At 41.9% G+C, this 18,704-nt stretch overlaps 1 protein-coding gene across 1 annotated transcript in view; it reads left to right on the plus strand.

Moving 5' to 3' along the window:
• Nucleotides 1–17,473, plus strand: part of wnt2bb (wingless-type MMTV integration site family, member 2Bb) — a 90,955-nt gene extending 73,482 nt beyond the window's left edge. Inside the window, exon 6 of the mRNA XM_063065407.1 lies at nucleotides 15,400–17,473. Coding sequence (XP_062921477.1) covers nucleotides 15,400–15,629 — 230 coding nt within the window. The 3' untranslated portion in view covers nucleotides 15,630–17,473. The remainder of the gene's footprint in view (nucleotides 1–15,399) is intronic.
• The last annotated feature ends 1,231 nt before the right edge of the window (nucleotides 17,474–18,704 follow it).

Here is an 18,704-nt window from a genome sequence, read left to right on the forward strand (position 1 = left end):
ATGTCAGATTGACTGATCCTCTACATTGAAAGTGTTTGCTCCCTTCAAGAAGACTAGCTGAACCTCTCCATCAGACCAAATGCACACATAGGTCAGAGCAACAGTATCCCTGTTTCAGAGCATCTTTGCCTCAAAGTCAGAGCACATCATACCCTTAAACAGAATATCTGTCCTCATAAATTATAGCATCACAAATTACAAACATACTCTAAGAGAGTCGCATAGGGACTGTTTATAAACCAATGGACTCTCACATCTGTCTGGACTATACCTCGTCCCACCCTGCTACTTGTAAAACGCCATCCTCTTCTCTCAATTCCTCCGGCTCCGCCACATCTGCTCTCAGGATGAGGCTTCCCTTCCTCCACCATCAACGTTGCCCTCAACTGCATCTCTTCCATTTCACTCAAGTCTGCTCTTAACTCATCATCCCACCACACTGCCAGGGATAGGGTTCCTCTTGTCCTCACCTACCACCCCACCAGCCTCCGCATCCTGCACGTAATTCTCCAAAACTTCCGCCACCTCCAACTGGATCCCACCACCAAACACATCTTTCCCTCCCCCCAACTTTCTGCTTTCTGCAGGGATCACTCCCTACACAACTCCCATGTCTATTCATCCCTCCCCACAGATCTCCCTCCTGGCACTTACCCTTGCAAATGGAACAAGTGTGACACCTCCTCCCTCACTACCATTCACAGCTCCAAACAGTCCTTCCAGGTGAGGCAACACTTCACCTGTGAGTCTGTTGGGATCATATACTGTGTTCAGTGCTCCCAGTGGGGTCTCTTGTATATTGGTGAGACCCGACGTAGATTGAGAGACCTCTTCGCCCAGCTTCTATGTTCCGTCCGGCAGAAAAAGCAGGATCTCCCAGTGGCCACCCATTTTAATTCCACTTCCCATTCCCATTCCGATATGTCCATCCATGGCCTCCTCCACTGTCGGGATAAGGCCACACTTAGGTTGAGGAACAACACCTTATATTCCGTTTGGGTAGCCTCCAACATGATGGCATGAACATCAATTTCTCAAACTTCCAGTAATGCCTCCCCTTCACTATTTCCCATCCCCTTTCCCTCTCTCATGTTATCTCCTTGTCTGCCCATCGCCTCCCTCTGGTGCTCCTCGCTCCCCCCTTTTTTTCTTTCTTCAATGGCTTTCTGTCTCTTTCACCAATCAACTTCCTAGCTCTTTGCTTCATTCCTCCCCCTCTATGTTTCACCTATCGCCTGGTGTTTCTCTCTCCCCTCCTCCCATCTTTCAAATCTACTCCTCAGCTTTCTTTTTCCAGTTCTGCCGATGGGTTTCAGCCCAAAACGTCGACTGTACTTTTTTCCATAGATGCTGCCTGGCCTGCTGAGTTCCTTCGGCATTTTGTGTGTGTTGCTGAAGATTGTTTAATGTCATTTCCTGTACACAAGTGTAAGGAGAACAAAATATTTGGTCCTCCAAATCCAATGCAGCACAAAAAAACACAAAAGGTAAAGAACACAATAATAATAATAAACAATAAATATGATACCTTATGTATATGTATTGTATGGCCATAAGGTGACATTCGGTTGTACATAAGGTAACTGATGGGAAATAATAATGGTGGAGGTAGTGGGTAGAGGTGTTCATCAGTCTTGCTGCTTTGGGAAAGTAGCTGTTTTTGAGTTGGGTGGTCCTCGCATAGATACTAAGTAGCCCCCCTCGATGATGGGAGTGGGAGAAACAATTGATTCCATTTCAAGGGATCTGGCATGCAAAGGATGGATGGAGCTCCAATCAAGTTGTAGTTGTCTCAGCCAATCACACTCCCACAAGTCTGGGCCTCCTGTTTTTACCAAATACAAGATCAACGTGGCTTGTTGGTTGTTGTATTTCACTGTTATGAATGTCATTCCCACAGGATTTATCTTTTTTTCCAGTGTATGTTCTTAGTTAGATATCTGGAAGCTTCAGTTAAGTATCTTTAAAATGCCATTCAAGCTCATTTTGTGGAATGACTGAAACAGCTGAACCAGTGCCTAATTCCATTTAAATTCATTTGCCGTTCACTTCTGCGTGTAAGCTATATTGTTTGTCTATTGCTAGTTTTCATATTTTAAATCTCAAGGCTACTCAGTCCTGTGTCACTCTCATCATTATCAGATTTTTCATGAGCAGCATGCAGATTACTATTTATTTTGAAGCTGCAACTTGAACTATTATGTTTTTCTTTTCTCTGTGCAGTCCATTTATTTTTGTCTGCCCAACATGCTCATTGCCTATGTCCTACTTTGCGGCATTTTCTGCAACTTTTGCCCTTAAATCAGCATTAGTTTGTGATTCCCTGCCACAATGGTAACAAAATTTGTTTGGCCAGGTCGGTTTCTGTTTAGACATTGCAATTTTGTTCACATTTACTTTCATTCCTGACTGCAACTCAATTGCATCTCTATCTGCTGTTTCCATTGATATAGCAATTTCAACTGGTCTTTTAAATGTAAGTTGTGCTTCTGTTAGAAGCCAATTTTGACTGCTTCCTTGTAGGATCCCACAAACTAAACAATTTCTCAGTGCATCATTAAGACCATATTTACCGAATTGTCAATGCTCAATCTCTACAATTCAGCCACGTACAATGAAATGGACTCTGCTTCCTTTTGATTCTGTTAATGAAACCTAAAGCATTCTACAGTCGCCAATGGTTTTGGTTTTAAATGTTCCTGCATTGCTTTCACGATATCAGCATAGCTCATTTCTGCTTGTTTTGTTGGAGCAGTTAAATTTTGAAGCTGTATGCTTTAAAACCCAATGCACTCAGGAAAATTGGTACTTGTTTCTCTTTGGCTATTTCATTTGCTTCAAAATACTGTTCATTTAGATCACTACACATGAGTCAGTTACCCATTGAGCAACTGAACACGTCTATCTTTCTGATATAGCCAGCCATCTCTGCTCATTTTTTTGACATTATCACCTGGTACTCAGTTTATGAACCTGTGATTTCTTCCACTTTCTGCCTTTTTTTTAACTCAAGCACCTCTGCACGTGGTGTGCTTTGCTTTTATTTACTTGCCATTCCTCGCTGCATTTCAACAGGTTGGCAGCTATCTCGAGTTCATTTTTAAAATACTTCGTCACCATTGTTATGTTTTGTAACCTCAAAGCATTGCACTTATTCAAAGGAAATCAAGTGAGCTGAGAGATACGAGGCTTAAGTTAGTTCTTTAAGCGATGTGCGCACGTATCACATGGTACTGTGATGACGTATTCAATTCACACATACTGTGCATCTGTAGAATGTTGTGAATATGTTGTGCATTCAGAGAGCTTCTTCTGCATCCATTGTCCTAATGCTTGGTTATTTGAGTTACTAGAATCATAGAAAAATACAGCACAGAAACAGGACCTTTGGCCCATCTATTTCATGCCAACCCATTTATACTGCCTACTCCTATCAACCTGCACCCGGCCCATAGACCGCCATACCCCTACCTTCCATGTAGCTATCCTAACTTCTCTTAAACATTGAAATCAAGATTCCACGCACCACCTCCACTGGCAGTTCATTCCACACTTTCATGATCCTCTGAGCGGAGAAGTTTCCCCTCATGTTTTCCTTAAACTTTTCACCTTTTTTCACCTTTCACCCTTAACCCATGACCTCTAGCTGTAGTCACACCCAAGCTCGGTGGAAAAAGCCTCCTTGTATTTACCGTATCATAATTTTGTATACCTCTATCAAATCTCTTCTCAATTCTAAGGAATAAAGTCCTAACCTATTTAATCTTTCCTTATAACTCAAGATCTCCAGACTCAGGGGGAGATTGAAAATCTGGCTGAGTGGTGTAATAACAGATCACGTATTGCACACTCTCTCTTTGGGATTTCTATGTATTGATTAAGGAACACATTTGAACACATTTGACAAATTTTATCCCACCTAGTCCTTTTGCGGTATGGCAGTCCCAATCAATATGTGTAAAGTTAAAATCACCTATTATAATAAATTTACGTTTCTTGCTACTGTTTGTGATCTCACTACAAATTTGTATCTCTAAATCCCACTAGATGTTTTTTTCATTTTCCGCACCATTCTCTATAAACTCTGAGATACTCAAACTACCCTGTCTGATACCAACAATCATTCCACAGTCAAGGTCACTTAGATCACATTTCTTCTCCATTCTGATGTTTGGTCTAAACAATAACTGAACCTGTTGACCATAACTGCATTATTTTATGCATTGAGTTGCTGCCATTTTGAGGAAATAACAAGCACAATAGAGAAAGAACAGTAAGTAGATTTGCTTAATAGGATTTTCAGGTCTCTGACAAGATACCACACATGAAGCTGCTAAACAATATAAGAGCCCTTGGTATTACAAGACAGATACTAGCATGGATAGAGGAATGGCTGATTGGCAGGAGGCAAAGACTTTGAATAAAGGAAGCTTTACTGGTTGGTTGGTTGCCAGTGACAAGTGAATATACAGTTTGGGAGAATGGACAAAGAAGTGGCAGTTGGAATATAGTGTAGGGAAGTGAATGGTCATGCACCTTGGTAGAAGGAATAAAGATGCAGACTATTTTCTAAACCTGGAGAAAATTCCAAAACCATTGGTGCAAAGGGACTTGGGAGACCTCGTGCAGGATTCTCTAAAGGTTAACTTGCAGGTTGAGTCAGTGCTAGGGAAAGCAAATGCAATGTTAGCATTCATCTCATCATAAAAGCAAGAATGTAATGCTGAAGCTTTATAAGGCATTGGTCAGCTCACACTTGGCGTATTGTGAGCAGTTTTGGGTACCATTCATCTAAGAAAAGATGTGCTGGCATTGGAGAGGGTCCAGAGGAGATTCACAAGAATTATCCCAGGAATGTAGCAGTTAAGAGAAGCATTTGATGGCCCTGGACCTGTACTTGCTGAAGGTTAGAAGAATGAAGGCAGATCTCATTGAAACCTATCAAATTTTGAAAGATTGGGATATAGTGGATGTGGAGTGGATGTTTCCTATAGTAGGGAAGACTAGGACCAGAGGACACTGCCTCAGAATAGAGGAGCATCCTTTTAGAACAGAGATGAGGAGGAATTTCTTTAGCAAGGCGGTGGTGAATCTGTGGAATCCATTGCCAGAGACAATCTGAGGTTGCAAGGTTCTTGATTATTCAGAGCATCAAATGTTATGGGGAGAAAGCAGAAATATTGGGTTGAGAAGCATAATAAATGAGCCATGTTGGAATGATGGAGCAGACTTGATGGGCCAAATCACCTGTTTCTATTCCTATGTCTTATGGTCTTTATGAAGGTACACAATGACATCAAAGTAGTAACAATACAACAGAATTTAGAATATAGTGTTGTCGTTATAAAGAAAACAAATAGACAAATAAAGTGCAAGGGCCATGACTGGTGGATTTGAAGATCAAGAGTTCATCTTTTAGCATTTAAAAGGTCTGTTTAAATACCTGATAACGGTAGCATAGAATCTGCCCTTGAGTTTGGTGGTACATGCTCTCAGGCTTTAGTATCTTCTGCCTGACAGGAAAGAGGAAAAGAGAGATTGACCAAAGTGGGAAACATCCTTGATTGTGTTCACTTCCTTCCTGAGGCAGTGGAAAGTGTAGACAGAGTGAGTGAAGGAGAGCGCAAACACGAGGAATTCTGCAGATGCTGGAAATTCAAGTAACACACACCAAAGTTGCTGGTGAACGCAGCAGGCCAGGCAGCATCTCTAGGCATCTCTTACTAGCTCTGCCTTCAGTTGGTCCTGATGAAGGGTCTCGGCCTGAAACATCAACTGTACCTCTTCCTAGAGATGCTGCCTGGCCTGCTGCATTCACCAGCAACTTTGATGTGTGTTGCTTGAGTGAAGGAGAGGTTGGTTTGTACGATGGACTGGGCAACATTCACAACTCTCTGCAATTTCTTGTTGTCTTGGTATTCCAGGTTAAAATTGACAGTCAAGGTGTCATGGGGTACGGGGAGAGAGAGCGGCGAAATTTGGATTACCCTCGATCTCATTGAATGACAGAGGTGGATCAAGGAGTTGACTGGCCTGCTCTTGGTCCTGTTTCTTATCTTCATATGTTATTATCTGCACACCTAGATCAGAGCATCAGCTAGAAATTACCGGAGCGCTGAAGAATTTGTGTTAGAATTATTGAGATCTACACTTCTATCTGCTTGATCGGTTCCATTCACGGCATCTGGCGTGTAACCTTTGTAATTTACTGGTTCTTATGATAAATTGGCACAAGTGCAAGAATTGGAGTCATTATGTTCACAGGACCACCATGGGGAGCGTTTGGTATATCAAACAATTCCATCAGGTTTTGCAGGCTTTGAATGTAAAGCACCTTCTCAAGAGTGGCCCACATAGAGGCAACTGATCAATTCAAGTGTTAGATCAAAGATTTTACATCACACAAAAATGCACTCAGCTCCAGATGTTGACTTTCTCATGTTTAAATTTAAACACATGTTGCTTCAATTTGGAAAATGAGCTTTCAGAAAACATAAAAATGGGAGTCTGTGTGAATATTCAGAAATAGCCAACGAGTGCACGAGGAAGAACAAAGCACGTTATGAAAAAGAGTCTTTGCTCCCAGCAAACCTAGTCCGCCTACATGTGTCTCCATCCAGGTCTCTGCTCAGGCACTTTAATAGGTGATATAGGTTCTGGTTGGGAGATTCAAATGGCCAACAGCCAGCAATCCATTTAGTTTATACCCAGTCCTGATTTACTTTCCACACCATTAAATCCATTGACAATTTGCTTTTGCGGAAAATTTATCGAACCACACCATCTCAGTTTTACAGTCCAAATCAATTACTTTCCATTAACAACAGTTTCTAAAATGTCAACAGTATGGAGGAACCTTTACATCTGCAATCACTGCGATCACTATCCCATTCTCAACTGCTCAACACAACATTAACTACCATCACCTCTTTAGATTTGATAAAATCCTATTTGTACTTTCTCTTCATGTTACTTGGTTCCAATCTTGAGTTCTTCAATTCTGCCTTCAAGTCATAATTAAATAAAAGTGAAGGGGAGAGTGTGAGGTTGACCTACACTCAGTGGCCACTTTATTAGGTACACCTGAACACGTGCTCGTTAATGCAAATATCAAATCAGCCAATCATGTGGAAACAACTCAATGCTTAAAAGCATTCAGACATGGTCAAGAGGTTCAGTTGTTGTTCAGACCAAATATCAGAATGGGGAAGAAATGCGATTTAAGTGACTTTGACCGTGGAATGGTTGTCGGTGCCAGATGGGGTGATTTGAGTATCTCAGAAACTGCCGATCTCCTTGGATTTTCCATCCTCAACTGTCTCTAGAGTTTACAGAGAATGGTGCAAAAAGACAAATAAAGATGACCAGTGAGCAGCGGTTCTGTGGGTGAAAAAATGGCACGTTAATGAGAGAGGTCGGAGGAGAATGGCCAGGTTGGTTCAAGCTGACAGAAAGACAACAGAAACTCAAGTAACCATGCATTATAACAGTGGTATGCAGAAGACTATCTCTGGATGCACAAGTCAAACTTTGGAATGGATGGGTACAGCTGTAGAAGACCATAGGCTGCCTAATAAGGTGACCGCTGAGTGTATGTAAAGGAAGGATGGGGTTCAACTCTCATCCTTCTCTGTAAGGAGTTCACATGTTCTCCCCATGACTATGTAGGTTTCCTTCGGGTGCTCCAGTTTCCTCCCACATTCTGAAGACGTGCTATGCTGGCACTACAAGCATGGCGGCACACGCGGACTGCCCCCAGCACATCCTCAGACTGTGTTAGTCGTTGACTTAAATGATGCATTTCACTGTATGTTTCAATGTTTCGACGTACATGTGACAAAGAAAGCTAGTCCTTGTTTTATCTTTCTTTAGTTTATTAAAACAGAACATATGCATGATACTTAGACATAGAAACATTAAATAGAGGCAAGAACAGGAAATTTGGTCCTTCCGGCCTCTGCCACTCTTTAGTATTATTGTGGCTAATTTCATGCCATATTCTTGTTCTCTCTCCACACCCCTTAATGCCTTTTATGTCCAGAAATTTATCAATTTCCTTCAGCGATTTGATTTCCGCCACCTTCCATGAGGGAGAAAAATCCATATTGAAGAACTTTCTAAGCATCTTGAGTTAAAGATTTCTAGCTCTAGATGCCCAGTTAGAAGAGACATCATCCCCGTATCTAGTATGGCAATCTCTGTCAGAATGGTGTTTTTCCCCATGAGATCTTTTCTCCCATTCTTCAAAATTCTAGTGATTACAGGCATTGTTGATCTGATCACTCCTCACATGACAATCCTGTCAATCCAGGAATCAACCAGGTGAACAATCATTTCACTCCCTCTATGGCAAAGGTTCTTAACCTGGAGTCCATGGACACCTAGAGGGTGTGTGGATAGATTCTACGGGGTCCGCGAACTTCCATGGTTTTTCTGTATTTCCACAAACTCGAACAGGAAAAAAATTTACATCTTTATTTTCACTAACCTCTAAGTGAAATTTTTGAATTTTCTTCAATTATGAATGTAGGCAACAAACCACAGAAGCATTAGCAGCCCCTGTGACTTTGTCAGCAATAGAAACCACAGATACTTTCATATCACATTACAGTTCAAAGGTTCAAAGCTTCATTTTAATATCAAAGTATTTACTTGGAATACAACTCTGAGATTCGTCTTCTCCAGATAGCCATGAAATACAGAAAAATCATGGAAGTAGTTAAAAGAAAGGACATCAACCCCACCCCCCCACACCAAAAAGAAAAAGAAACAAAACTAGCGAAACCCAAACCCCCAAACCTCCCACGCAAACAAAAACAACAACAGCAAGATCAAACAACAGTCGTTACAAATATCTCAAAATATCACTTACGACATGCTCAAGACTACTTCAAAATTATGGTAGTTATTAGTCCCGTCGCTAGATTGAACTCATCACAGTCTCTGTCTGCAGACGCTCGTGCAACGTAGCTGGCTAACCGTCAGGCAGCTCTGCAGTTGAATGTCCGACATGATGTGTGCGTCACTTTTTTAAAGACCACCCCACAGTTTAAGGTTCTTATTCAAGCAAAGCAACAACAGCCTCCACACTGATATGTCTTTAAAAGATCAATTTTTAAAGTGTATAGTTTTGCCATTTAATTTGTTAATAAAGAAGCATATATATGATTCTATCACAAATTAGTTTTTAAAAATATTTTGATAACTGTATTTCAATATAATTGGCTTCTTTTGTAACCCTAAGCATTTTACTTTATGTATTTAAATTCATTATTTTGAGATTGTACTGCCAAAGGGGTCCAAGGCATAAAAATGGTTAAGAACCCCTACACTATGGCAAGTGTATCCTTCTTAAGTAAGGAGATCAATACTGCACAATATACTTCAAGCATGGTCTCATCGAAATCCAGTATCATTGTAGTCAGGCTTCCTTATTCATTTACTCAGACCCTCTTGTGAATGTACAGTATACTAACCATTCATTGTATTGAGACCATTATGACAAAGGGTCTTCAACTTGTCACATTGGCTCTGTTTCTCTTCCAACAGATGCATCCTGACCCACTGAGTATTTCCAGCCTTTTCTGGTTCATTGTATCCACTATGTCATTTGCCTTCTTAACTTTCTGTTGCAAATTCATGTTTCCTTTCATTACTGGTATAGGACATTCAGATTCCTTTATATCTGCCACCATTTAAGTAATACTGTGCCTTGTTTATACTTCCTGCCAAAGTGAGAAATTTCACATTTATGTATATTATACTGCATTAGTCAAGTATTTGCCCATTCACTGAAGTTCAAGATTAATTGTTATTCAACCATACATGAATATGCCAGCTGGTGGTGTAGTGGCATCCTCACTGGACTTCAAGGCGAGTGGTCTTGGGTTCAAATCTGGCCGTCACCTTGCACGCTTTCTGTCCTGCTGGGTTGAGTTCAAGCTAGCAACTCAGCCTCATCAAAAACAGACAAAAACTGCTAAAGGAACGTCGAGGTTACTGCCTGAGGTGCCACAGGGTGTGGAAAGGAACATGAATACCCATGAATACAGCCAAATGAAACAGCATTTGTACAGACCAAAGGTGCAAAACACATTACCAACAGTCAGACATAGCATAAGGCACATATGGCACATATAAGAGAGCAGTAAACATACAGAGCAGAAAAGAAGTTGTCTAAATCACCTTGAAGCTCCCCAATCCTACGTGCATTAACTTCTTAATGTGGGCCCTTTATTAAGGGCCTCTTGAAAATGTAAAAACACCATTTCCATTGTTTTCTCTGTTTCTGTTCTTTCAGTTACACCCTCAAAAATCACCAGCAGGTCGTATTTCATAAATCCACATCAATTTTGTCTAACCCATTTGATATTTGCTTGGTATTAGGCTCCTGAACCACCCCTACATAGAACTGCTTCCACAACACATGGACTCATTTTCACAGACTCTACAAATCACGTTCTCAATATTTATTATTTATTCTTTTTTAACTTTTTTTATGCCATGGGCCCCTACCATTAACCAAGGGGTCCATGGGCCCCAGATTGGGAACCCCTGTTTAGGAGGTATGATTAGGAAGAATGTCAATGTGAAAGTGTTGACATAATTAAATGAACAATTTATGAGACACAAAAGGATATTTGGAATGGAGGTACTGTAGAATGAGGGAGGATTAGTTATGGGAGAAATAGCCTTTCTTGATCCTCCAATGTCATATACTTTCGTGTTCTGATTACATTTAGATCCCAGCGAAATGTTTTACTAAGTACTATTCAGCCTTGACTAATTGCCAATGATGTTTTTATGGATTGATGTTTAACAGAAAGTTTGCCATCCATATCAATGTTCAGTTATGCCCATACTGAAGAGCTTATGAAGCGTGGATACCGCAGGTCTACAGCACAGTATATTAACCTCAATGTTCTCTGCCTGTTTCTGTATCAGTAATAAGACTCTTGCTTGGAATTACGGGGACTCAAGTATCCCCTCTCAAAAACTGGAGACAAATCCTGACCAACGGCAGTAACTAAAGAGCTGCCTTTTTCAGTCATTGAACAGCTATCACATCTGTCCTCTCAGGTGAGAGTAAACAATCCCACAGAACTATTTCAAAGTAGGTCAGTCCAGTTATCTATGGTGTCGTATCCCTCGGCTAAATTTAGTAGAGTAAATTGCCTGGTCATTATCAAACTGCTGCTTGTGGGCACTTGCAGTGCTAAATCAGGACCACAATTCCCTACATAACAATACAGACTATTTAACTGACTATTACCTCAACACGGGCTGCGTACTGAGCCCATTGCTCACACATGACTGCTCGGCCAAACACCCAAGCAAACACATCGTCAAGTTCGCCAATGACGTGACAGTGGTGGGACACATCACCAACAATTTTGAGACAGCCCACATACAGATGAGTTGGAAGAGCTTGTGCCAGGCAAATCGTCGTGGCTATCCCTCGAGGTCATGGATGATGGTCTTCATTCTGTTACAGAATGTGCGTGTATTTGTTTAACGTGTACTTGATGTTGCACTCCAAGAAGCACACGATACTTCACAAATCAACCAACTGATTCCAATGGCATGGAAACCATGACGACTGGAGCTGATGGATTTGTTGCAGCCTTTGTACGCCTTCACAGCCATTGAGTTCGAAGTAACTTCATCAGCCTGTTCCACCATTGAGGTCTTGGTTGGATTGTTCTTTGTCAGGGACGTCACCCTCGATCTTACCGCCATGGGTGACACTACCAGGAGCACAGCTCCAGATGGCATCGCTCTCGGGATCTCAGGACCATACAAGCCCCTCCACCACGACAAGATGACAATCCATGGAGAAGCCAGGCAAATAACCTCTTCCTTAATGTCAACATGACAAAGGAGATAGTTATAGACATCAGGAGAACTCACCCCCAGTTACATTGGGGCAACAGCTGTTTCAAACTGCTTGGAGTGCACATCATGCATAATCTTTCATAGTCTCAGAACACCGTCAAGAAGGCTCACCAACACCTCTACTTTCTGAGGAGGCTGAAGCGAACTGAATCCATACTCACGTCATTCTACAGGTGCATACTAGAGAGCATCCCAACATGCTCATTACTGCTTGGTATGGAAACTGCACTGTAGCAGACAGGAAGGCTCTACAATGGGTAGTCAAAACTGTCCAATGCATCACAGGCAATGACCTACCTACCATCAAAGACATATGTACATAAAGGTTCTGGAAAAGGGCCAGTAACATCATGAAGGATCCCTCCCACCCTGTTCATGGACTGTTTCTTCCACTCACACCAGGGCCATCAGACTCAAAAACAGTTACTTTTCCAAGCACTAAGAATGATCAACACCTCCACCCACTAACTCCACCATGACTTTATTATTTCCCATCATTTTTATCAATTCCTAGGAACTTTCGCACTATTCTAGTGGTGGCTGGTATTGCAGCTTTCTGAAGATTTCCATAAATAATGCTGTGTAGGCCTAATCATTTAAAGTAATTGTGTAGTGACTTTGGGGCGATACCTGTTGTAGATATTACCAGTGGGACAGTCTATATACCCTGTTCATGTTCCATGGTCATTCCATTTCCTCTTTTAACTCAGCATATTTCTAGTGCTTTTCACCAACACAGAGGCTGTGTACAAGGGCCAGAGTTGGCTCTACTTCCTGAGGAGAGTGGAGTCCTTTGGAGCCTCTCCTTCACAGGTTCTACCAGTCTGTTGTTGCCAGTACAATCGTCTCTGCGTTGGTGTGCTGGGGCAATGGCATAACATGGGTGATGCCAGCAGGCTTAATAAACTGATTAGAATGGCTGGCTCTGTTATAGGAGTCAAACTGGGCTCACTGGAGGCTGTGGTAGAACAAAGGACCCTATAGAAAATCCTGGGAATTCTGGACAATGTTTCTCACCCTCTGCATGCCACCTTGGCTGAACAAAGGAGCACTTTTAGTAATAGTCTAAGACAACTGTGCTGTTCCAAAGAGTGCTATATGAGGTCATTCTTACCTTTGGCAATTAGGCTCTATAATGAGTCAACCTATAACAGGGGAAGCGAAGACCCCTTCCTGTTAAACTGTTTGAGATAACTTATTTTTTTATTCTTTCTATTTCTCTTCTAATATTTATATCTGCACTTGTAATGCTACTGTGTCACTGTAATTTCCTTTGGGTTCGATAAAGTATCTACCTATCTATCTATCTACGTCTCTCAGGATGAGGTTTTCATTCTACAACAAATGAGATGTCCTCCTTTTTCAAAGAAAGGGGCTTCCCTTCCTCCACCATCAATGCTGCCCTCAACCACATCTCTTCCATTTCATGCACGTCTGCTCTTACCCCATCCTCCTGCCACTTTACCAGGGATAGGGTTCCTCTTGTCCTCACCTACTACCCCACCAGCCTCCGTGTCTAGCACATAATTCTCTGAAACTTCCATTGCCTCCAACTGGATCCCACCACTAAACACACCTTTCTCTCCCTCCACCTCCCCCCACTTCTGCTTTCCACAGGGATCACTCCCTATGCCACTCCCTTGTCCATTCGTCCCTCCCTACAGATTTCCCTCCTGGCACTTATCCATGCAAGCAGAACGAGTACCACACCTCCTCCCTCACTACCATTTACAGCCCCATCACTCCTTCCATGTGAGGTGAGATTTCACCTGAGTCTGTTGGGATCATATACTGTGCCCGGTGCTCCCAGTATGGTCTCCTGTATATTGGTGATACCGAGCGAAGATTGGCGGACTGCTTCGCCACACATCAATGCTCCGTCCACCAAAACAAGCAGGATCTCCCAGTGGCCACCCATTTTAATTCCACTTCTCATTCCCATTCCGATATGTCCATCCATGGCCTTCTCCACTGTCGGGATATGGCCACCCTTAGGTTGGAGGAACACCACTTTATATTTCGTTTGGGTAGCCTCCAATCTGATGGCTTCAAACTTCCAGTAATACCTCCCCATCCTTCACCATTTCTCATCCCCTTGTCCCTCTCTCATGTTATTTCCTTGCCCACCCATCACCTCCCTCTGGTGCTCAGTCCCAACCCCCCCCCCCACTTATTCTTTCTTCCATGGCCTTCTGTCTCTTTCACCAATCAACTTCCTTATCTCTTTGCTTCATTCCTCCCCCTATATTTCACCTGTCACCTGGCATTTCTCTCTCCCATCTCCCCACCTTTCAAATCTACACCTCAGCTTTTTTTCTCCAGTCCTGCCCAGGAGTTTCAGCCTGAAACTTCAGCTGTATTTTTTTCCCGTAGATGCTGCCTGGCCTCTGAGTTCCTCCAGTATTTTGTGTGAGTTGTTCAGACTTCCAGCATCCTCAGATTTTCTCTTGCTGTCTATCTTACTCATTTCTGAATGTTGTGTGTGTTTGGAATAGATGCATTTTGTTTATCCTTTAATATTTTATCTGGATGGTTATTACGGATTGTCCTAATTGTAATAATAGATCAGTCGTAATATAATTTGTGGGACTTGGACTCTAAAACTGGATTGGGCTTATATTTATAGTAAGGTATGGTGTGTTTTATGAGTTTTGTATTTTAAAGCAAGATATGGAGAATGATCTTTGCCACTTGATTGTGCCTGTATAAGTAATCAGATTGTGTTAAACTGCTACAGGATCCTGTAATGTGTTGGATTGTTTCTGGTTTCTCTTGGTATTTTTTGCATTTATATTCTTGAATTTGTTCGTCTTCTATTATGTATTTTGGATTATTTTTTGTGTTAGCCACCTGGTCCTGTATTGTCACTAGGAACCCTTCTGCTTCTGCAGAGGTCTCCAACTCTGAGCCAGTCGTTCGATGCGTCCTTGTCGACATGTAGTCTGCTCAGATCGTGGAGATGTCTTCCATGGAGGGTCATGTTCTTCCATTAGTTAACTTTTTCTTCTTTGGTGACATATACTTCACTAAAATTCTTTTCTGGGTTGTGCTTTCACTTTAGTTTAGTGCTCTGTACTTCTTATCAAGAATTCCAAATGCTTGCATGGAGTGCTGGATCCTGTTTTAGTTGATGAAAATATATCCTTAAAAGTTTTAAGTTGCATAAATTTATTATTATTACTATTGTTTTTATTTGCACAGCTTGTCTTCTGTTGCACAAAGATTGTCAGTCTTTGTAGCTTTTCACTGATTCTATTGTATGTCTTTGTGAATGCCTGCAAGAAAATGAATCTCAGACAGTATATGGAGACATATGCATACCTTGATAATAAAGTCACTTTGAATTTTGAATAATAAATTTGTACCATACCAATGCAAGCTCTTCTATTTATTATAGAAGTTCTGCAAAAGGGCTGGTTAGTAGTGTGATGCCAGTGCAATATATATCGTCTACCTCATTAAGATCTGCCCTCTAACCACCTCATCTCCACTGTCGTTTTCCAGGGTCTCTGGGCACGGCTGGGCGAGTGTGCAACAAGTCCTCCCGCGGCATGGACGGCTGCGAGGTGATGTGCTGCGGCCGGGGCTACGACACGACGCGGGTCGCACGCGTTACCAAGTGCGAGTGCAAGTTCCACTGGTGCTGTGCGGTCAAGTGCAAGGAATGCCAGGAGACGGTCGACTTCCACACCTGCAAAGCGCCGAAACGCGCCGAGTGGCTGGACCAGACCTGATCGCAGCGAGCAGCGCCGCCTCTGCGATGCGTGGAAGCGCGTGGCGTTTTGGGAGTTGTAGTTTAGCTGCATGGCTTGTCATTTTTTTCCTTAATACTCTGCAAACAAAGCACCAAGGTGGACTACACCTCCCAGGGGACCATTTCGAAACCATTGGACATGTTCAGTAAATCTCCGCATATTCCTTATCAATGGGGGGAATGGCAGTCTAAGAGTAAATCCGATACAATTTGCGATGTACTATTTTAAGTCGAACGGTGCAACTGCCATTGAATGAGAGACTTTATAAAGTGAAGAACGTGGCCTCTATAGCTGTCGTAATGAGGACCGCTCTGTAGCATCCGCTGCATGCGACTAATATCTCCAGTCTGGTATTTCTTATTTTTTATTATTGGTATGTCAATGCCTTATTATTAAGTGGACAAGCTGCTGACTGCTCCTTAAGATTATTCAGAGGGATGTGAAGCTGTACCAGAAAACAAGGGCCTGCACTTTCTAAAGGCAGTTGTATAACTGTATTGACAAGACAACCTGCACTATGGACTTTAGCTACGTGGGGATAGCAGAGAGTGGGTGTGAGAGACAGCGGGAGAGAAAGAGACTTACTGGGATATGACTATCTGTTGATTTGAATTCGCGTCAGGAGCTACAGCCTTCAACTGTAAAGGGATGTCTGTGAAGACATTAGGGAATAAGGTTCAGCTCTGGCTTGCTGCTGCTGGTTTCATTAGTGCAAACTCACCTGTACTTTTTTATGGTTAAATATTTTATAAAATATTGTTATAATTCTTACACTGCTACCGGTATGTTAATGTTTGGCAGACTCCAAATGCTGTTTCTGCAGTCTAAGTTGATGCAAAAAGTTGCATAATACACTGTACTGTACTTTTCAATCACCCCACCTAAGTATCTTGTTTGTAATTCCACCAAGAAATGTTTTTTTCTAATTAAAATGAGAGAAAAAAAATTGGGATGGACCCCATGTTCTGATTATTTTAAAGTGCTGTGACCCCCTTGTAGGTTAGTCAAGGGAATGAACTTTAAAACCGAGTGAACCTCATGAGTGAAATAACAAAGCACATTTACACAGAATGACTATTGAAAACCTGGAACCTTTTTCCCCCAGTAGTAGCCAGTAACCATTTGGCTGGAGTGATGGATCAGGAAGGAGATGCTAACTTCATTCCCACCAAAAAAAAACCTTAATATTGTTCAAGACACAGGCTTCTAGAGAATGGCTGGAAGTACACAGGATTATTATTATTGTTATCTAATCATTTTTATTTTCAAACTAAATATGTAATAGCAAATCTGGTTTCTCATAAAGAGGTCAGCAAGTACCATTAACTTGCCTTAAGCATTGCTGTTGCCTGTTTCTTTCTTGCATTTCTGTATAAATTTCAAGTTTGGTGCTTTATTGTGTATATATTCTGTATAAAATTGGAGCTGTGCATTTAATGGGTTCTGTCTTTGGATGAAGCTCCTAAAAGAGATCTTGGGGTGAAATGGTTTAATTAAAGGATTCGGAATCGGAATAATACTCTTCTCTGGTAGTGTTAGGTAGGTGGCCCACTCCAAAGGTTCGTTGGAATGACCATACCAACCTTGGAAAGTAAGCCCAGCTTTTACACCACTGACATTCTGATTCAGAGGGCACTGCTGCTGAGGTAATGCATCTTTTTGAAGTACAAGTCCACTGCCATGAACTTGGGCCTGCTCCTATATCATTTCATGATCGCACGTCGAGGAGGTTTCCATTCCACTGGTGGGAGGCTGGATGTAAGTGATAGTGCTGGTGTGAACTTACCAAGTCTAAACACAATACGGGACCTATTAAATAAACAGCTCCCCTCAATATAGAATCTGACTCTTGTGTACTGATTTAAACCTGACACAGGGTGACAAGGATTTTTGCTGACGATGAACAATATAGTTACTCTCTCCGATGGTAATTGACCCAAACATTGTCCCTATAATGCTACATAAAAATGTTAGTGCGTTGCCAGAGAAAGAGTGATCGCAGAGTGACTACAATTGAGAGGGTTCAATGTCAGGAAGGATTGGATAAATGGAGAGCATCATGTCACTGGAAGAGAGATGATTAAGCTTGGTACTGATAAACTCTTTAACATACCAGAGATGTTCAAAGTAAATTTACTCTACTACCTTGAGATTCATTTTCTTGCAGGCATTTACAGGATAAAAAGAAATACAATAGAATTTATGAAAAAGTTTTCATAAATAAAAGATGATAAACAACCGTTGTGCAAAAGAAGACAAATGTGCAAATAATAAATTAAAAAATACTGGGAAACATGAGTTGTGGAGCCCTTGAAAGTGAGCCCATTGGTTGTGGAATCAGTGCAGTGTTGGAGTGAGTGAAGTTATCCACTTTGGTTCAGGAGCCAATGTCGAGCAAATATCAAATGGACTAGACAAAATTGACATAGATTTATGAAATATGACCTGGTGATTTTTGAAGATGTAACTGGAAGAACCCATACCGAAAAACTAGTGCATATGGTGTTTTTTAAGAGGCCCATGATAAAGTTCCACATAGTAAAGGCATCCGTTTGTCTTGTGAGACCATGGATCTGCGCCTGAAAAGTCCTCACTCTCCAGGGCGCAGGCCTGGGCAAGGTTGTATGGAAGACCAGCAGTTGCCCATGCTACAAGTCTCCCCTCTCCACGACACCGATGTTGTCCAAGGGAAGGGCATTAGGACCCATACAGCTTGGCACCAGTGTAGTCACAGAGCAATGTGTGATTAAGTGCCTTGCTCAAGGACACAACACACTGCCTCGGCCGGGGCTTGAACTCGCAACCTTCAGATCGCTAGTCGAACGCCTTAACCACTTGGCCACGTGCCCATGATAAAGTTCCACATAAGAAGTTACACAACCAATGTGCAAAAAGAAGGAAAACTGTGCAAATAAAAATAAATGATACTGAGAACATGAGTTGTAGAGTCCTTGAAAGTGAGTCCATAGGTGGTGGAGTAAGTTCATTGCTGAGGTGAGTGAAGTTATCCGCACTGGTCCAGAAGCTTGATGATTGTAGGGCAATAACTGTTCC

Source organism: Mobula hypostoma, chromosome 13 (genome assembly GCF_963921235.1).
Source record: "Mobula hypostoma chromosome 13, sMobHyp1.1, whole genome shotgun sequence".
NCBI lineage: Eukaryota > Metazoa > Chordata > Chondrichthyes > Myliobatiformes > Myliobatidae > Mobula > Mobula hypostoma.